This window comes from Myxocyprinus asiaticus, chromosome 21 (genome assembly GCF_019703515.2).
Source record: "Myxocyprinus asiaticus isolate MX2 ecotype Aquarium Trade chromosome 21, UBuf_Myxa_2, whole genome shotgun sequence".
Lineage (NCBI taxonomy): Eukaryota > Metazoa > Chordata > Actinopteri > Cypriniformes > Catostomidae > Myxocyprinus > Myxocyprinus asiaticus.
In genome coordinates, this window is record NC_059364.1 from 24,758,281 (window position 1) to 24,779,934 (window position 21,654).

General features: G+C 37.8%; 1 protein-coding gene across 4 annotated transcripts in view; it reads right to left on the reverse strand.

Moving 5' to 3' along the window:
* The window catches only part of LOC127411796 (pecanex-like protein 2), a 44,148-nt gene that overhangs the window by 17,412 nt on the left and 5,082 nt on the right, over positions 1 to 21,654 (reverse strand). For 3 of the 4 annotated variants that reach the window (XM_051647575.1, XM_051647574.1, XM_051647573.1), the window contains exons 1-20: positions 19,732 to 20,125; positions 18,965 to 19,164; positions 18,615 to 18,729; positions 12,870 to 12,906; positions 10,585 to 11,652; positions 9,788 to 9,929; positions 7,858 to 8,000; positions 6,808 to 6,886; positions 6,576 to 6,711; positions 5,716 to 5,858; positions 5,482 to 5,635; positions 5,349 to 5,381; positions 5,084 to 5,255; positions 4,857 to 4,967; positions 4,653 to 4,744; positions 4,144 to 4,253; positions 3,890 to 4,001; positions 3,633 to 3,725; positions 3,235 to 3,385; positions 435 to 576 (exon numbers count right to left, since the gene is read on the reverse strand). In XM_051647575.1, the coding sequence (XP_051503535.1) occupies positions 435 to 576; positions 3,235 to 3,385; positions 3,633 to 3,725; positions 3,890 to 4,001; positions 4,144 to 4,253; positions 4,653 to 4,744; positions 4,857 to 4,967; positions 5,084 to 5,255; positions 5,349 to 5,381; positions 5,482 to 5,635; positions 5,716 to 5,858; positions 6,576 to 6,711; positions 6,808 to 6,886; positions 7,858 to 8,000; positions 9,788 to 9,929; positions 10,585 to 11,652; positions 12,870 to 12,906; positions 18,615 to 18,729; positions 18,965 to 19,164; positions 19,732 to 19,884 (3,386 nt within the window). In that variant the 5' untranslated portion in view covers positions 19,885 to 20,125. Of the gene's footprint in view, positions 1 to 434; positions 577 to 3,234; positions 3,386 to 3,632; positions 3,726 to 3,889; positions 4,002 to 4,143; positions 4,254 to 4,652; positions 4,745 to 4,856; positions 4,968 to 5,083; positions 5,256 to 5,348; positions 5,382 to 5,481; positions 5,636 to 5,715; positions 5,859 to 6,575; positions 6,712 to 6,807; positions 6,887 to 7,857; positions 8,001 to 9,787; positions 9,930 to 10,584; positions 11,653 to 12,869; positions 12,907 to 18,614; positions 18,730 to 18,964; positions 19,165 to 19,731; positions 20,126 to 21,654 lie in introns of those variants that run through there. The other variant, XM_051647576.1, reaches the window with a different exon arrangement.

Genomic DNA, 21,654 nt, shown 5'->3' on the forward strand with positions numbered 1-21,654 from the left:
ATAGCGCGTGTGGAGGCTTCACGCCATCCACCGCGGCGACCACGCTCAATTCACCATGCGCCCCACCGAGAACAAACCACATTATAGCGACCACGAGGAGGTTACCCCATGTGACTCTACCCTCCCTAGCAACCGAGCCAATTTGGTTGCTTAAGAGACCTGGCTGGAGTCACTCAGCACGCCCTGTGGATTGATTCTTAGGGGTCGCTTCCACAGAACATGTTTTTAACATTGTTTTAATTTTTTAGATGACACGTCAGGTTAAAACAAACTTCGGCTTTTAAATATGAATCTCAGGAAAACCTGCGTTCAATTCCATTTTTGGCACTGCACTAAGCATTTTTTACAGTAAGAATGTGTTTGGTCTGAACAGCACCGTAAAGGAGAAAAATATTAATAAAATGTGCTGTAAGAATAAATGGAAATATACTTACTGTATTCCTAGTTTCTTACGATGGCTGAGGGCAAAGCCATCGTTGGTAAGTGCACTGAGGACAATGGCTGGATAGACGACATACTTTTCAAAAGTCAGCAGCCCCACATAGAGACGCTCAAACCACATCAAATGAGCATCCTCTGAAAAGAATGCATGAGGGTCCATTCAAGTATTGCTCTCTATAAACATCAGTGCCATTTGCTAAATTCTTTAAAGGGGTCATGTCATGAGGAATCAAATTTTCCTTGATATTTTGACATAAAAAGTCATTTTACTATAAAAACATACTGTAAATTTCAGAACTTGAAACTTAATCCCCAATGCAATAAACGCACTTATTGAAACCAAGCTGCAAAAATGCCTCGTTCTCTACTTCCGCGACTTCCCTACGTCACTAGGGGGCCCATTAATTCATAACCGCCTCTGCAGCAACAACATCAATGCCTACTTTTGATCATCGCACCCTTGCAATCAGTGCCCCCAACAAGCCTAGTGTGGCCTAACTATTCCTAAACACCAAAGGGGACCCATCTGGACTGTTTTGAATTATTTTGTATATAAACATGCACTAGATAGACGTCTTCGATCATTGATGTATCTTGCAACACTTTTAAAAGACACGTTACAAGTTGTCAAGTTACAACTCTGAAAAGGAGACCCCATTCTGTTTCATCAGCTGCTCTGGGTCTTGCTGTTTTGAGCACAAACACATCCTGGATGCGTTCTTGCACCCATCTGTACTATTTTTAATTTTTGGTGTATGTAAACATGCGCTAGATGGACATCTTTGATCGATTTGATTTTTTTCCAGCGATGTGCACCTCAGTGCAGGATGATATTGTGTGTGCGTCTAATTCACTGTGCTTTGGACTATGTTTGTGTGTTTTTTTGGCTTATATCAGCGTGGATTGCTTGTTAACCAGTCATAATGCGAATTAAGCTTTGCATAGGAACTTTTATTGAAGGATGGAGCAGTTCCTTGAAATTTAGACATATTTATAGGTAACTGTACAATAAAAACATACTGTTATTTCCAGAACTCAAAACCTCCTGCCCAATCTAAAAAGTGCATTTATAGTTACCACCCTGCTGAAACATCTCGTTTTGAAATCTGTCTGTTTGTGACGTCACAAAACATTGCTTATTTGTATTTACACATCCCACAACATGCGTCAACGCACCCTTGGCCCGCACACTGGGTGCTCAGTTCGAGAGAACAGGCCTTGTGTGGCTAACTATTCCTGAACACCAAAGGGGACCCATCTGGACTATTTTGAATTATTTTGTATATAAACATCAACTACACAGACTCTTTTACCGCTGCCATGTATCTCGCCACTATTAAAAGATGCGGTGTCAAGTTACAACTCTGAAAAGGAGCCATTCTCTTTCATTCAGCTGCTCTGTCTTTTGTTGTTGTGACCACAAACGCATCATGGATGTGTTCTTTCGCACATCTGCACTATTTTTAATTGTTGGTGTATGTAAACATGAGCTAGATGGACGCCTTTGACAGTTTCTATGTTTTTTCGGCGATGTGTGCCTCCGTGTGTCATTTCACCATGCTTTGGACAAAAACATGTAAGGCCAAATATTGGAACATAGCGCCCAAATATGGAGTAATTTTAGGATGTATTTTGTCCCTTTTGTGAGCTTGACATCACTGATCACCAAACGTAAACGTAAATTGTGCTTAAGATGAACAGTTTAATATATTTGGATACAATGTGTTGGATGTGTGTTATGTGTAAACCCTGATTTGTTTTTATAATGTTGTGGAGCTTGTTCATTCTCTTCCGATTGGGTTTCAAATATGGCTGAATTTGAGGGGCTGCATGATGTTAGCCAATCATAAGAGTGGGCATTTACGTTGAAGTTTTAAGGAGGCGCTTAGGCCAATGAGTGTTTCAGATTGAGGGCCAAAAACAGGGTGGAAAATAATCATATATTACTAAATTTTGATTTTTTTGGTGCAAAAACACCTTATAACATTATCAGTGGACCTCAGGAAAGATAAAAAAATTATAAAAAAATATCATTTCATGACCCCTTTAAAACATTTGGACCTGATCGCAAAACCGCAAGTAAACAGTTTCATTCATGAATATTTCAAATGTCATGACTGTTTGATAGTTTATGGTGCTGCTGTGCTTACAGTAAGTGAATAGTTTTATATATTCAGATGCAATGTGTTGGATGTGCATTGTGTAAACCCTGATATTTTGTTTCATAATGTTGTGGAGCTTGTTCATTCCCTTCCGACTGAGTTTAAAATATGACTGTAATCGAGGGGCTGCATGATGTTAGCCAATCATAACAGTGGGCATTATCATTGAAGTTTAAAGAGGATGCAGGGGTCAAAACCGAGCGTTTCAGACAGAGGGGCAGAGACAGGGTGGAAAATTATCATGTATTTCTAAATTATGACTGTTTTGGTGCAAAAAAACTTTACTAACATTATCAGTGAACCTCAGGGATGATAATACATTTATATATATATATATATATATATATATATATATATATATATATATATATATATATATATATATATATATATATAAAAAAGAGTATGTCATGACCCCTTTAAGAAAAGCTTTTAAGGATTCAAACAATTTATTAGCCTTTTCTTTCCAACGTTCAAGGAAAGGAAAGGAGGTTTACAAGTTTATATCCGTTTACAAATAGACAGAGGTTTAGCATGCAAAGTTTTTTGGAAACATTCCATTCTCTATAAAAAAATCACTAATAATCATATAACTCTAAATCTACATGAACGCAAAGAACTGAAAGCTGACCTCTAGGTTCAAACTGTGAGTACTCTTTACTCTTCAGAACAGGATGGGAGATCCACAGCCAGGGATGGTGCTTGCGTAACTGAGGGATGAGATAGTGGGTGACAAAGCCCACAGTGGCTGCTAGGGCATACAGCACTATGGACACAAATGGCTGTATATGACAAAACAAAAACAACAACTAAGTGTTAGTTGACAATATGACTATGTCAGTTAAGCGTGCAGTCCCTGATTCTTGTCTACTTCTGATTAAGTGAAGATTTTGCTAATCATAATTTAATTATTTCTTGATATATTGGTATATAGGAGTTAAAGTTATGCAGACATGCATTCAAGAACTCTTTTTTTCCAGGCAGACTTATAATAATAAACATACATTTTTATAAGTAAGACAAACTCACCCTTAGAGACAGGAAAACAGTGCTGGCAGTAACTGCAAAGGTTAAAATCGAGGCGAGAATACAGACAACCAGATCTGACAGTAAAATCTCTTTCTGTAAAAAAACAACAACAAAAAACAAAACAATATATATATATATATATATACACACCCACAATATATCTTTAGTCATATATTGTGATTAACACATGCATCCTTAGAAGCAAACACTAAAGTTGGTGCTCAGACGAATACAGAATTATCCTCGAATTTTCCTACCACTGAGCCTTTGAGTTTCTCTGGAAGAGGGTCTGTGTTCTCAGAAGGTATCTCATCCTCCTCTTCCTCATCATGCCCAAGTGATGGCATCAGCTTGGACTTAATCAGTGAGCTGAGATCAAAGACAAGTAAATATTTTCATTTTTTTGAGCATTACGTTAAACTTTTAATCCATTTGGTTTAATCAAAAAGAAGGCAGAAGTTTAAAATGATCCTATCCAAATGATATGTGGAAAACACAAAAATGTTCTTACAACAACACAGATGGATCACTACTTTGTCGACTAAGATGGTAGGACAGGACCACTAGCAGGGCACAGAAACCAGAGAAAAGTGCTGGAATATGCTGCTCATCCCAAGGCTCCTACAAAGAGGATATCAGATCAAGAATCAGGTTCCACATTACTGATCTCATCATCAACAAGCATAAACACAAAACTGATCCTATAACAGCATTTTCTGTGATTTATGAAAATATACATAGGAAAGAACTAAGGAACCACAGAAAATAAAGTTTACAACACTGACTAAGAGCAAAAAAGGCCACTGTTTCCCAAAACGCAGAGTAGAAATGTGTATTACCAGAGACAAGCAAATGAACCCTACTTCACCAAACTTGTTGTTATCTTGTGTATTATTGTTGCACTATTTCTACTGCTGATCTAGTGATTTTTGTAATATGATTCATTTTATTCATATGGATTAAATGCACATTTTACACATTTCAGTGAAAATAAATGATTTCCTACGAGACAAATCTTACCTTCAAAGCACCAAGACAGAATCCATAGAGTAAAGATAACGCTATAAGACTCCGTACTATGCAGTACACTGCTGAAAGGAGACCAGTTGCAGCTAAATGCAAAAGAGACAGCAACATATTTTTCTCCTATTTTAAATTTTTTATAATTTTCAATCGTCTACTCTTTGAAAACAAAGTAAAAAATGATATGACATGGATACAGACCTGTACCTCCAAAAAAGTGCATGTCGATTTGTTCTAAAAAGTATATAACGAAGGTGTTGATTTGTGGAAAGAGGCCAAGAAGAAATGTTATTGGAAAGCAGTATGTAAACCCTGAAAAGATCAGATCAATATCAAATCAAATGCAGCCCATTAACTTGAATCCTACTACACAAAATTGACTACAACAATTTTCATTTTTAATGTTTTAAACAAGTGTTTTGCCTCACCGACTAAAATATCTTGCACATAGTGGAGAGCATCTGATGTTACTATCGTGATGCCATAGACAGTGGACACAGGGAGGTCTGGTGTTCTCAATACTATCTCCAAAATCCAAATAAGGCCACAAAACATACAGAAATATGCAGCTCGACTGTATATGACAATTTGATTATGCCCCTGTGAAACGTGAAATGGGGAAGAGTGTCTTTATCCTGTTAAACACAATCATATGCAATTACATTTTCTTGAATACATCTCTATTAATCTTACATGAGTAGGCGATGCCGCATCTGGCTGTACACTCTATAAAACATAAGAAGTTTTAGGTTTTAGCAAGCAGCATAGCAGTACCTTCTCTTCACAGGAAAAAAAAAACAAACCTAAAATATGAACAACGCAGTACCTTCAGCAAGGAATACTGACAGCTAGCAATGACAAGACAGAACTGAAAGACCCAGATGTCTTTGAAGCAGCCCTCGTTTAGAAGAACAAACCCCAGAAAAGCCACCAAGAAAGCTAAGAATACAGCCACCATGTTCTCAGTCATATCCTTATTCCTGCAAAAACAATGAGCATCTTAAATTGCTGTGGATTTTGAAAATCAATGTGAAATCTGAAAAAGGTCCTGATTACTGACCTGTCTAGTAACGCCAGCAAGGTTAACCGATCATACAATATGTTCATCCATTTCCCAGGAAAAACCTTTAGCTTGTAGTAGAACTTTCTTGAGGGTTTCTCTTGGGTTGATGTCTCTGACGATTCATCCAAGGAATCCTCCTCCTGTGCATGGGAAAATATTTGCACCATTCTACTGATTAGAATTTTAATAGGCAATTTTAAGGGACAGTTCACCTTAAAATGAAAATTCTGTCATCATTTACGCTTGAACGCGTGAAGTGTGAATAGATTTTGAGAGCTATGGTGGAGGGGAAGACTCAAATTTTGATCTCACACAAGCTGTCAAGTTGTCTTAGAAGTCTTGGAACCAGGCCCAGATCTAGAACGGGCACTTTACGGGGGCAGTGACATACAACGGAGGGGCAGACTGACCACAGGTGGGGGGGGGGGGCGGGGGGGGGGAGGTGGTTCACACGTGTGTATCTGATGTCACATGAATTCCATTCTAGCACATTAATTTACGGTTAGAGTTAGGATCTGGCCCTGCTTGGAACATAGAGCCCAAATATGGAGTACTTTTAGGATGTATTTTGTCCCTTTTGTGAGCTTGACATCACTGATCACCATCCAGTTTTGCTGAATAGAAAAGAGCAGCTTGGAAACTCTGGAAAATATCTTGTGTTAGATGGAAAAAAGAAAAACGTACGGGTTTCGAATGACATGAGGGTGAGTATGTGATGAACTTTCCCTTTAAGATACAGTATTTAACTAAAACAACCAACCAACCAGCTCTGCATTTTACATGTGGGACTTGTATTCATTGCCCTCATTTCAGGAAAAATACACTAACACATACACAGGAAAAAAATAATTCTACACCTGGAAAATTTCAGGATGGGTTCTCCTGGGCTGGAGACGGCGAGTTGGAAGGATACGTCGCTGGAACGGGCATTCGGAGGGCCCGCCCACCAACCCGTCCTGACACTCGGAGTTAGATGATGTAGAGAGCAGATCACTAACAGAGACATCAGAACATTAGAACTCTTAAACATAGCTGTTTCCATTTTCTAACTAATTTGAAAATATAAAAGAACTTGATAGGATACTGTACCATATATTGCCAGTGATGAGCTCGGCACCAAGGGGTAAGTTTAGAGCTCTTTCATTGTACAGTTTCCGAGGTCTCTCTCCTGTAGATATTTTACATGATAAAACATAACAAGTGCTACTCTTCTAGGCCCAGCTTTACATGCACAAACATTAAATTATTTGACATGCAGGGTTGGGGAGTAACGGAATACATTACTAGGGTTAAATACGTAATGGGATTTTGTATTTAAAACACAAAATATATGTAACTGTATTCCACTACAGTTACAATTTAAATCATTGATAATTAGAATACAGTTACATTCAAAAAGTATTTTGATTACTGAAGAGATTACTTTGTATTTTATTGTCATTTGTTTCATTTAATATTTAGTCCTTTCAGATGGAAAACATTTCTACATATAAATGATGTGATCCAAAGTGCATTTGAACAGCGGTGAAACACTTTCTTATATTGTGTTACATTCATACGAGCAGACAGAGAAGTAAGTTTGAAGTAAGTTTGGAGCAGAAGAAATAGAAATAAACCTTGTGTAAATTGTCAGCTTTACGCTAAACTAAAATGCTATTTCTAGCCATTTTACAAGCACGTTACCAGGCATGATCATATTTTTTTATCAAGAAAATTCACATTAGATCATAAGTTTCTTTGCAGTCCTTTGATATTAGGGCAAAAATAGTATTCTTGATAATAATTCTTGTATTGTTTTCCTGTAAAAATATCTAAAAATCCTTAAAACAAGATCTATTTGATTTATCTTGTTTTAGAATCAACACTGCATAAGATATTTAGGTTTTTCAGAGAATGTATTTTTAACATGTGTATTTTGTCTTACTGTACTGGCAGAGTTTTTATAGTCAAAACAAGTTGAAAAATCTACCAGTGCTGAAGAAGTAAGAATACGTTACTGACCTTGAGTAATCTAACGAAATACGTTACAAATTACATATTACAGCATGTATTCTGTAATCTGTAGTGGAATACATTTCAAAAGTAACCCTCCCAACCCTGTTGACATGGCACATGCCATAATTAGCACATATGACTTACTGTGAACAGTGTGAAAGGTGTACACCTCCTCTTTGGATGTTGCCTCTGGTCTACAGATGACCTGTAGCATAGAGCTCTCTGACTGAGATGTTTGTGAGGGCAGAGAGTCATAGTCTGGGTCCCTCTCCTTATCTGTCTGAGGACTGTGAGAGCATGGAGAAAATTAATCCTAAAACGCATCCGTCAAATTTTTTTCTATATTTTTCACATTTCTTATTGTTTTCATCTGACAATCCAGGACTTCTTCAGTTAATGTGTCCTTTATAATGTGAATTTATTTTCACATTTAGTTTTCTCTTTTTTCATTTTCCATTTGTTATCTATATACGGTATGTACTTACAGTACATACAGACAATACTAATTATCATTTCCCTGTTTAGAGTGATATTAATTAAGGTATTAAATAGCAAGCTGTCCTTTAGCAGATGCTTTTATCTAAAGCAATTTACAGGTTACAGGTTAGGTACATATACACAGTATAAATGATAATTAAAATACATTTTAATTGGGAAACAAATAATTGTATAAAAGGACAGGCATCTAACTCTACCTTCTATCACATATGCATTCTAGGGGGTAAAGTTAGCTATATCTATGAGGTTAAAACAACAGTTTACTTATGACCACACATAAAACATGAACAATTACGTTTGATGTAAGCTGTATTCTATGGAGCCCTTTAGGATAGTGCAGGAATTTTTTCTCTAAAGTAATTTTGCGTTCCCTCACAATAGTTTTGCGTTCCCTCACAATACATTTACCATGGTTATACATGGTTTTACTAAAGTAACCATATTTTAACCTTGATATTTTTTTTTGATCATAATTTTGTGGTTATTATGGTTTTATTACAAATACCATGGTAAAAACATAGTAACCACAAGATTAACCATGGTTAATCAATAGTAAAGCCATAGTTACTATGTGGATACAGTATAATGTATTAAAACCATGGTTTCTGCCAAAAAAACAAAAACAAAACAAAAAACAAAGAAGTTTATTTTTCACAGTTACTACAATATTAATTGTAGTAACTATAAATTCAATAGACCTACAGAGCTGAGATATTCTTCTAAAAATCTCTGTATGTGTTCTGCAGAAGAAAGAAAGTCATACATATCTGGGATGGCATGAGCGTGAGTAAATGATGAGAATTTTCAATTCTGGGCGAACTATCCCTTTAAATTATGCCTTTATATTAATATTAATACAATATTTGTAATATTGTAGTTACTGCAATATTACTATGGTTTCTAAAAAAAAAAAAAAAAACATGGTTATCCTACAACAATCATGGCTACTAAAGTATTACTATAGTAAAACCATGGTTTCTGACAAAAAACTATGGTTACTACAGCCTACAATATTACTATAGTAAAACCATGTTTCCACCAAAAAAACAAACAAACAAAAAAAAACATTGCATTCCCTTGCAATAAGTTTTGCGTTCCCTCGCATTAAACTAACCGTGGTTTTACTACAGTTAGCACAATTAAACTATGGTTTTTGTATAGTAAAACCATAATAACTACAAAATTATGATTTTTTTTTTAACATAGTTTTTGTTTTCCTGTATCATCACTATGGTTTCACAACAGATATCAATGTAACTGTAGTAAAACCATCGTACATTTATTGCGAGGGAACACAAAACTTGTTGCAAGGGAATGCAAAACTACCTCAGAAAAACAATTCCCATCCTGTCCTCTAAGGGGCTCTGTAGTATTCACACCCTTTGCACACCATTAATATCCCATTGCAGAATATATTAGCAACAATTTATACCTATCTGCTGTACCTGTCCAGCACAAACTGAAATGCTCTTTAGTAAATAAACCACATCAAAGCTAATGATATACAGTAATGCAACATTCTTATTCATCTCAGTTGTCATTTTCCTTGATAACCTAAAGATGCTGCAATACCCACCTTTCTGGAGAGACAATAGGAATCAAAGTCTCTGGAAAGGTTTTCATTGTATCTGTAGCCAGACTGTTTGGGGTATTCTGACGCTCCTGTTGCCCTGTAGGTTCTGAGATTTCAGAACTCTTCTCCGCCACTATGCTTTCCTCTGAAAGGTAAATATAAAAGATGTGACAAGTGTGTAATTTTTGCAACACTAGTAGCACCAAACAAAATTGCAAATAATAATAATAATAATAATTGTTTTCAAACAGGTTTCCCACACATTCCCCCACTCGTCTTCTATTGGTCAGTCTGAAAGATAGTTTCGCCCTAAATGCATGCCATTGGTTGAGCCAATGTTGCTATGTTGGACTAGATGCTCAAACAACAGAGCAATTATTTGATAGTGCCCCTTTGTACACCTACATACAGTATATTTGTCTTTGCATATAAAGAATTTTAACCATGAAAAAAGTCACATACATCACATTTAAAGGGATAGTTTACCCAAAAATGTGCATATCGCCACCTACTAGGCAGGGAGGACAATTTATAGTAAAAAATATTGATCTGTTTCTCACCCACACCTATCATATCACTTCTGAAGATATGGATTTAACCACTGGTATCTTATGGACTTCAATTGCATTGAATCACAGCTGAGATATTTTTCTAAAAATCAATGTTTGTGTTCAGCAGAAGAAACAAAGTTATACACATCTGGTATGACATGAGAATTTTCATTTTTGGGTGAACTATCCCTTTAAGTGCAGATATTAAACTCAGTGCCATGCATAAATAACAGTAACAGTAACAGTCACCATTTTTCTCATCTTTCTCCTCCTTGGCCTGATTTCCACCTTCAAATCTGGTGCTGTTGATAGACTCCAGCAAAGAGACAAACTCAACAAAGTTGGACTCATTGGGTATCTGGCCCTCCTTGGCTTCTAGGTCTGATTTAGAGGAGGTCATCGTGCAAGGCTTTTCTTTGGCTCTGTGGCTAATAAGGACTGCATCTCGTCCACTGTCAATGCTGAGTCCTCTACCATGTGTTCTTCCACTTTGGGTACACCTCATGTATGCTGATGGAATCTGCAGGAATCCATTAGCATCCAACTTAAGCTCCGGAGGGTCGTTTTCATCAGGATGGGAGTGCACATCAATGCCTGAGGAGCTGTTATTTGTCAACTGGGGACTCAGATTGAGCATCTCATGCTCATTGCTCTCTATTTCTTTGCATTCCTGAGCGGATTCAGAGCTTATTGGCTCTTTGGTAAGAAGGCTGTCTTGATGCTCTGACTGCTCCTGAACAGATGTGTCTCCTGCGACTGGCATCTCTTCTTTATCATCATCGGCAGAGGATTCCTCCACTTCATGAGGCGAATCAAAGGTGATGACTGGAATTTTGACAGTACAGTCTGAGTCTCCATGATGGGACTGAGCTGACTCTAAGATGCTGAGTTTGACCGACTCTTCCAGCTCAGCTGCTGTCTGTGGGTCACAGCTCATTGTGATAATGATCTTCACTGTATCACTCTCATCCAGGTGGGCAGAAGGACTTGAGTTGTCAACCAGCACCACAGCAATTTCATCAGAGCAATAATTCTCCTCAAGTCTTTCTCCACTGATGCCATCTCCTGTGATTTCTAGAGAGGTATGATTGTTGTTGGGGTCAGTTGAGGGTTTCTCTTTCTCCTCTATAGTGTCCTCCTCATTAACTGTGGAGGGGGGCAGATCATCATCAACTTTGTCCCTGTCGGCTGAAGGAATCTGCTCTCCCTGCAGGAGTGGGGCAGACTGGTCAGTGTTGGGACTGAATACATCTTCAGGAGTGAGTCTCTCCTCAGTCTCTGGCCTAGATCTTTCATGACAGAGCACATCACTCTGGCCTGCAAAAGCCACACAGTAGACAAAGAGCATCTTTGAAATGTCAGATAGACATACTGTTTGGTTTATGAAAGATTTGGTTCGGATAAGCTACCAGGTGCTGAACCATCTTTGATGAATTCACATACTGTTTTAATAAAAGGATGTTAATCTAAACAACATTAACCTACTTCATTAAAAGTGAAATGTAAAATTTCACCACTAGCAGTACTAAATGGAATAACAGTGTTAGGTGTAAATAGCACCTGCCACACAACAGTCTAGTAAAAACACACAAAATGGAGACAAACTGCACCCCCAAGTTTCGCTGCAATGGTGTAGTATGTAAAGACGATGTGGATGTGCTTTTTTCATGCAGAAAACTCGGGTTTGATACCCCACTTTTTCCCAACCTGTTTCCTGTTTCTACTCTAAATTTTTCTTTTAATACTACTTATAATAATAAATAAAAAGTAATATAAATGTTGAATGCCATTAGTTGAGAGAATGGTTTGATGCAGGTAAAATTAACCATGGTTTTACTATAATAATATTGTTGTAACCATGTTTTTGGTGAAAGCAATGGTTTTAGTGTTACTTAAGTAATATGGTGTTAATAAAAATACCCATGTTTAATTTTTTGGTTACTATGATTTTACTACAAAATACCATGGTAAAACTATGGTTACTGTAGTAAAACCATGGTTAATTTTTGTAAGGGAAGGTTAGGGTTAGGTTTAGGGGTAGGGGTTGGTGTAGGGTGTCTGTGGGACTCTAAATATACACAATAAACACACTGCAGTGATACTGTACCTTGGTGCAAATATATATATATACTGTATATATAAACAGATATATGTCATTGTTTATGTCATTTTATGTCATTGTTTGATCCAGTGTTACCAAGTCGTGCTAGATAATTTCAACCAAATATTTTAAAATGTCTATGTGCAATCAGAGATCCTCACAATTTAGTAGATGTGTTTGGGCTTTCTGGCAAAGTTGTTTCTCTTTTTGAGAGGTCTTGGCAGGATGCCACACTGATATCATACACTCACATTTGTGTGACACGTAACTGAGGCTTAATTTATAGCAGTCAAGTTATTTTCAGCCCATATAACTGACTATAACAAAACTTTACAATGATGTACTATATCTGCACATCATGTTCCCAGAACTGAGAGGATCTCTTGCTCTGCAGTGAAACCAGGCCAGTTCTATAATTAAAGCTGTTACATACCCTCTATGCTCTTCAACTCCTCAGATTTTGGACATTCCTTTACAGTGGTAGAAAGCAGGATTAACAAAAAAGGACATTAAGATTAAAAATGCAGAAAAATATTATACATACATAACAGAACACACAGCAGGATTTTTTTTCTTCTTATAAAGCAATTATGCTTTATACACTACGGAGTGGTGGTGGTGTAGTGGACTAAAGCACTGAACTGGTAAGTGGAATGTTGTTGGTTCAATCCCCATAGCCACCACCATTGTGTCCTGACTGATGAGCCAAAACATTATGACCACTCACAGGTTAAGTGAATTACATTGATCATCTCCTAACAAGGCCACATGTTTAGATGGTATGTGAGCAGTCAGTTCTTATTGTCAATGTATTGAATTCAGGAGAAATGGGCAGGAGTAAAGACTTGAGCAACTTTGACAAGGGCCAGATTGTCACGGCCAGACAAGTGGGTCAGAGCATCTCTGAAACAGCGAGGCTTGTGGGGTGCTCCTGGTCAGCCTCCTTCCAACAATGGTTGAGGAGGGACAAACCGCAAACCGGCGACAGCCTCATCGATGTGCGAGGGCAATGAAGGCTATCTCGTCTGGTCCGAACCGACAGAAGGTCTACTGTAGCACAAGTCACAGAACTTTTTAATGATGGTTACGGGATCTTTATAGTTCCACGTCTTCGTCTGCTGATGAAGATATTAGAAACTTTGTGGAACCATTAGATCTTCCTAAACTGACGACTGAGAAAAAAACTCTCTTGATTCTGAGATAACCTTGGAGGAGCTTGACGAGGTAATTATGTCCCTACCTACTGGCAAGGCTCCGGGGCCAGATGGTATTGCTACAGAATTTTTTAGATCCTATGCTACAGAATTGGCTCCACTTTTGTTATAAGTTTATACTGAATCATTAAAGAATGGAAAGCTTACTCCAACCATGACACAAGCCCGGATCAGTCTGATTCTTAAAAAGCACAAATATCCAAGCGAGTGTAAAATTTACCATCCAACGAGTAACTAGATGTAAAAATTTTGTCAAAAAATTTGGCTAACTGATTAAGTAAAGTTATGACATCTCTTATACATAATGATCAGGTGGTGTTTATTCGGGGCCGCAGCTCTTCTGATAACAACAGGCATCTCATCAATATCATGTGGTCAGTAGTGAATGATCAGTCTCCGGTTGCTGCCATCTCACTTGATGCCGAAAAAGCGTTTGATATGGTAGAATGGGATTATCTTTTTAAGATTTTGGAAATGTATGAGTTCGGGAGTACATTTATTGGTTGGATTAAGTTGCTTTATAGACACCTTGTAGCAGCGGTACAAACAAATTGATTAATTTCAGATTATTTTACTCTGGAAAGGGGCACTCGGCAGGGTTGCCCTCTTTCCCCATTATTGTTCTATCTTGCCCTGGAACCATTAGCAGCTGTGATAAGAAAGGAGGATGATTTTCCAGGGGTGATTGCGGGAGGTGTGGCGCATAAGCTTCTGCTTTACGCAGATTATATTTTATTATTCATCTCTGACCCCACTGGATCTATGCCTTGCCTCCACAGAATTATTAATTCCTTTTCCAAGTTCTCAGGATACAAAGTCAATTGGTCTAAATCTGAAGCTTTGGCTTTGACAGCATACTGTCCAGTAACAGCCTTCCAGCCGGGCGCCTTCCAGTGGCCCAAACAGGGCATTAAGTATTTGGGAATTTTATTCCCAGCAAATTTGTCTGATTTAGTCAGAGTTAATTTTGATCCCTTAATAAAAAGGTTTCCGAATGATGTGTACAGGTGGACTTCATTACACTTATAGATGATTGGGAAGGTTAATGAAATTAAAATGAATTGTATTCCAAAATTCAACTACCTGTTACAATCTCTCCCTATAGATGTCCCCCTCTCTTATTTCAAGCAATTTGATAGCATAGCGAAGTCCTTCATTTGTAATGGTAAGCATGCCAGGTTAAATTTCAATAAATTACATAGGCCGATTGACAAAGGTGGGTTAAGCCTACCCAAGATTTTGTTTTATTATTATGCATTCGGTCTCAGACATTTGGCTCATTGGTCGCTTCCACCTGAGAGAGCCCCTCCCTGGTTTTGTATTGAAAAGGAAGCTCTTGCCCCTATCTCGCCTCTGCATTGCCTTTTGAACAAATTAATCAGAGAAGTTAAGTCAAACCCCTTTATTTTGCATTTAAACTCGATATGGACAAATGTGTCCAGAGTGTTTAATTCGGATATTTATTTAAACGTAGCCTCGAGCATATGGCAGAACCCTAAACTATACATTAATAAGTCCCCTTTCTGTTGGTCAGATTGGATTGTGAGGGGGGTTAATACACTTGGTGACCTATATGAGAGTGGAGTATTGAGACCTTTTGAAAATTTGGTTCAAAATTTTGGGATTCCCAGATCTCAATTTTATAAGTATTTACAGCTGCGCCACCTACTCTGCACTGTTTTTGGGAGTGGCACGCACCCCCCTAGTGCGGCAGATACTTTGGAGTGCTGATTACTGCTTTTGGAAAAGGTCATGAAGCATCAGTGTATTACTCCCTGCTAATTCAGAGTCTGGGGGACAGAGCTTTAAATTCTCTCAAAAGATTATGGGAGGAAGATTTTAATTTGTTTTTGGAGGAGGGAGTGTGGACTAGGATTCTTAAAAATGTCAAGTCTGCATCTAGAGATGCAAGGGTGCGCCTTATGCAATTTAAGATTCTACATAGATTTTATTGGACCCCTTCTAAATTGTATAGGCTTGGTCTTAAGGACACACCCACCAGCTGGCGATGCCATTCAGATGATGGAGATACCACCCATGTTTTATTGGGGGGCGGTCATTGATGTAGGAGATAAGTACATGAAGAATTGTATCCTGGCCGGTGTTATGGTGGGCAGACAGTTTATCCTTAGAGGATGGAAGTCAGCTGGAGTCCCCTCGTTTCGTGAGTGGTGTGAGGAGATGGGCAGGTGGCAGCTTGGGAAGAGTTGTCATACAGAAGTCTAGGCAACATGGATATGTTCATCCGGAGGTGGGGCAGCTATTTGGCCTTTTTGAAGGGCTCTTGGGGAGGGGCAGTGGAGGGAGACGTGTTGTTTTAAATGTGTATGTTGTAGACTTTTTGTTTTTGAACATATACTTTTTTTAATGTATTTCTAAATATTTTCTTCTGTTTTATTTTTTGTTTGTGTGTCTTTGTCAATTGTATTTGACCACTAGGATATCTGTTTGTGTTGGGTGGTGGGGTGGGGTGGTATGTTCGGGAGGAAGGGTTGTAAATAATATAATGTAATTCCAAATATTCTGTTGTTTTTTTTATATTATTATTATTTTATATATATATATGTTATATGGAATCAATAAAAACGTTTAATAACAAAATGATAGTTACGGGAGGAATGTGTCACAACACACAGTGCATCACACCTTGCTGCGTATGGGGAAGCGTAGCCGCAGACCGGTCAGAGTGCCCATGATGACCCCAGTCCACCATCGAAAGCGCCTACAATGGGCACGCGAGCATCAGAACTGGACCTTGGAGCATCGGAACTGGGACTCGTCGGCATGATCCGACGAATCCCATTTTCTTTTACATCACATGGACGGCCGTGTACGTGTGTGCCGTTTACCTGGGGAAGTGATGGCACCAGGATGCACTGTGGAAAGACGACAAGCCGGTGGAGGGAGTGTGATGCTCTGGGCAATGTTCTACTCTGAAACTTCTGTGTTCTACTCTGCTGTTTGTGGGGTTGGAACACCCCATTTCCCACAGATTATTGGAGAGTGGGGCTTCTTTAAATTTCCACCAGATCGTTGCATCAGGAAAAACACAGGATTTTACATAAATGATGATAATTCACGGGTCACCATCACTGTTATCGCGTCTGCTCTGTTAGACACAGTTGACCCGCAACAGCTGTTATTGAATAATAACTTTTTTTACGGAGAAATTACGTAAACTCTGATAAAAAAATTTTTTTTCAAAGTGCTGTCACTGTGACAGATGAGAGTTCAAATATGATCTAACAATGATCTTATCTGATCAAGACCACCATATACAATATAACAGGAGGAACAGATCCCGTCTCCACCACCGCAGCGCGTGGACTACTGTTTGTGAAAGGATAAGTGAATAAAAATAATGTCATACTGCTAAAATTATGTCTTTGCATTTATTTTGAATGCAGTAAATAATATTGTTCAATCGAAAACAGCTGTTATTAAGTTTTGATATGGAATATGATCATACTGAAGTAAGAATATTATTAATTTAATAATAGTTTAATATTAGTTTAATAATTTAAGCAGTAAAGACACATATTGCATGTCTAGTGGTAGGTTTCATTTTTATATATCACATTTCTTAGGCTTTAGAAGTGTGTTAAACTTGAGGATGTGTATTCATCAACCTGTTACATGTCCGACATAATCATACAGGCTCATTGAACCAAGTTTAAACTTGTTTTGCTGATATTTCAGAAAAGAATACACATAATTTCTTCACTGTAAACCATAGATAAACCATTTATAATAAATGTTATTAGCATTAAAAGACATTATTACATTCTATAAAGCTTAAAATATTATTAAAACTGCAGCTCTGCCTATTTCCACCATTGAAATCTGCTACTCGAAAGAACCTGGAACCGCGGTTTCCTGTGGTGTGACGTCAGAGTACTTTCATCTATAGCTTTAATATTGTGACAAATAATGCTTCCCAGCATGCATTGCATCACTTAATGTTTTGATGTTGAATCCTGCTTTAAGTTCTTAATGAACACCAGTAAAGACTGGACAACCAGTACTTTGAACGGGAGCCACAGAGCTTTCAATACAAAGCTCAGTAATGGTGACACTCATCAATCACCATTAAATAAAATATAAGCTATACACATCAACACACAACTATTAACAAAATTAGTGGGGTAATGACATAAACAACAAAAACAACAAAAATAAAGTCCACAAATCGCAAAAAAAAAAAAAAAAGCAAAAAAAAAGCACAAAAAAAAAAGAAAAGCCTACAACACTAACCTCATTATTTATTCATGCTGCAATGCATGCTGGGAGCTGGGAAATCTTTGCCTTTTCAGTCAGAGTTGAAATGACAAATACAAATGTTAATCCAACATAAGGACAAGTTAATAGAATCAAAACTTAATAAGTTAAGTTGGCATGAAATTTGAGTTGTGTCAACTAAAAAAAAAGCTCACTGAGACAACTAAACCATAACATTAGTTTTTACAGTGTGGCAATGGTATTTCCTGAAGGCAGTGGCCACCTTCAGCAGTATAATGTGCCCTGCCACACTGCACAAACTGTTCAGGAATGGTTTAAGGAACATGATGAAGAGTTCAAGGTGTTGCCCTGGCCTCTAAATTCCCCAGATCTCAATCCGATTGAGCATCTGTGGGATATGCTGGACCAACAAGTCCGATTTACGGCGGTTGCACCTCGCAACTTACTGTATAGGACTTAAAGGATCTGCTGCTAATGTCTTTGTGCCAGATACCACAGGACACCTTCAGGGGTCTTGTAGAGTCCATGCCTCTGCGGGTCGGCGCTGTTTTGGTGGCACGCGGAGGACCAACAGCTTATTAGGCAGGTGGTCATAATCTTTTGACTCATCATCAGTGTAGGTGTTGTTAAGAATAAAGACAGGTAATTGCCATGGACCTGTCTGTTACTTATTTGCAAGAAATACACACACATAATGTACATAAAATCATAAAAATACTACTCACTCCAATTAGGCCAGGGTCTGTTTCAGTCTGTTTCACTGTGTCTTGTATTATTGGGCTTGGTCTGTTTTTGGTCAATCCTAATGTAGCAACACTGTCAGGAACTGTGCTGCTCTTCCTGTAGATTAAAACAACTCAGACTTTAGCCAAGCTACATGACAAATATCTCAAAATACTTTTGGCACTTATAGAGTTTAGATGCTTTAATTACAGGAGATGTATGTTCTATTTTAGTGGACAAAATATAGCCTTTCATATCAGACACATGGGACATCTGTGCAAAATAATATTGAAGACAGTAAATGGCGTAACTGTTTTGTTTTTTTTTGTGTGTGTGTGTGTGTGTTTTTTACCTCAAAGATGGAACACAGGAATCAGATGCGTTGCTTTTCTTGTCTACATCTTTGCTGATGTCAGTCACACTATTTCTGGCTATAATGTCGCCCTTATCGAACATCAGATGGAGGCGATAATTGATCATCTTAATGACAACGAAGAAGACTGTCACTGAGGTGCAGTAGATGCTGAGGGTAGTGGTGGTGGGTGGAAGAGCCTGAGGAAGGAAGAGAGGAAAACATACACATCATAACTTTGAAGATCAGTGCAATTTTATTTCTTATTTTTGGTTAATAGCCTGTGTTATTATTTTTCTAAATATAATTTTTTTGTAAATATTTTAAAAATCTATACAAAATATTTTAAATAAATATTATAACATACCGTATTATAATAATAATAATATATTACATTATATTTTATTTAAAATTATATATGAAACATCAATATTTATTCATTTATTATATTCTTTTTTTCTATGCCACTTTACTTATTTTTCCGAGCATCAAAAAACAATACATTTCAGAAATATCCACACTTCAGCCTTCTGTAGCTAAAGGCACAATAATGCTTTGACACTGGCTGACATTCGTTTCATCACCTGTACAGGCGATGCAGAAAAATTCGACAATGCCAGCTTGGTACGAGGAGCATTTGCACCGTAAATAATAATAATGAACATTATAAAATACATTTATGTATCTATTTCATTTCTTTTTATGATAAATATTTCGCGCAAGGCCGAAAGGAGCCTATCACCGGCCTGCGACATCTTATCACTCACCAGATGAAGAGATAATGGAAGCATAAGCAAAAACATCCATAAATAGAGGTGACATGAATTGTTGAATTTATTCTGGTCTGGATCATGATACCATCCGCCTGTTAGCGAAGCCCAGACCCCTTGGCGTAGCGTTTGCACAACTTGAGAGCCCATATTTGCAATAATGGTCGCTACAAATATATCATCTTGCTGCAAACTACGAATTCACACCGCTGCCGTCCTCTACTCGCTTCCCCTGGGCGCAGTTACATATTTACACAAAGTAGCTCTACATCTTCCCTCGAAGTCGTTTATTTTTCTTTTTCATCGTCCACGCCTTGGCTCCCTGTTACCCAACATAAAAACATCAGTTTTCTGTGGTGAAAGGTGCACGGCAGCATTCTCCTGCGCCTGCTTCTCTATTAGCGGAGAGGAGGGGAGGACTGGACTGATTTATTGCGATGCTCTCTTCTCCTCACTGAGTCATGCGCCCCCACCCTGTGGTCTTTGTCAAATCAAGTGATCCAAGAAAACGCAAGTTTTTAAGCGCAGGGGTCTTCAACATTTCTCAGGTCAAGGACCCCTTGGTGGATAGAGTCGAGCAAGGACCCCCTATGTCAAGTGTTGGATTTTAAAGGGATAGTTTACCCAAAAATGAAAGTTCTATCATCATTTACTCACCCTCACGCCATCCCAGATGTGTATGACTTTCTTTCTTCTGCGGAACACAAACAACGATTTTTAGAAGAATATCTCAGCTCTGTTGGTCCATACAATGCAAGTGAATGATGACCTTTGAAGCTCCAAAAAGCATAATTTTACGGGTTTCTATTTTTGTTATAATTATAGTATGTTTTGAAATAATGATGTAATGTCAGATTTCTATTTAGAGAATTATTTATTTATATATATATATATATATATATATATATATATATATATATATATATATATATATACACACACACACACACACACACACACACACACACTAGCGGCCAAAAGTTTGGAATAATGTACAGATTTTGCTGTTTCTGATTGAAACTGTTACTTTAATTCAGCAAAGTGGCATTCAGCTGATCACAAAGTATAGTCAGGACTTTACTGATGTAAAAAACAGCACCATCACTATTTGAAAAAAGTTATTTCTGATCAAATCTACACAGGCCCCATTTCCAGCAGCCATCACTCCAACACCTTATCCTTCAGTAATCATGCTAAATTGCTAATTTGTTACTAGAAAATCACTTGCCATTATATCAAACACAGCTGAAAGCTATTTGGTTCGTTAAATGAAGCTTAACATTGTCTTTGTATTTGTTTTTGATTTGCCACAGTATGCAATAGACTGGCATGTCTTAAAGTCAATATTAGGTCAAAAATGGCAAAAAGAGAAACAGCTTTCTCTGGAAACTCATCAGTCAATCATTGTTTTGAGGAATGAAGGCTATACAATGTTTGAAATTGCCAAAAAACTGAAGATTTCATACAAAGGTTTACACTACAGTCTTCCAAGACAAAGAACAACTGGCTCTAACAAACACAGAAAGAAATGTGGAAAGCCAGATGTACAACTAAACAAGAGGATAAGTACATCAGAGTCTCTAGTTTGAGAAATAGACGCCTCACATGTCCTCAGCTGACAGCTTCATTGAATTCTACCAGCTCAACACCAGTTTCATGTACAACAGTAAAGAGAAGACTCAGGGGTGAAGGCCTTATGGGAAGAATTGCAAAGAAAAAGCCACTTTTGAAGCAGAAAAACAAAAAGAAAATGTTAGAGTGGGCAAAGAAACACAGACATTGGACAACAGATAAGTGGAAAAGAGTGTTATGGATCTTAACCCCATTGAGCTTTTGTGGGATCAGCTAGACTGTAAGGTGCGTGAGAAGTGTCCGACAAGACAGCCACATCTATGGCAAGTGCTACAGGAAGCGTGGGGT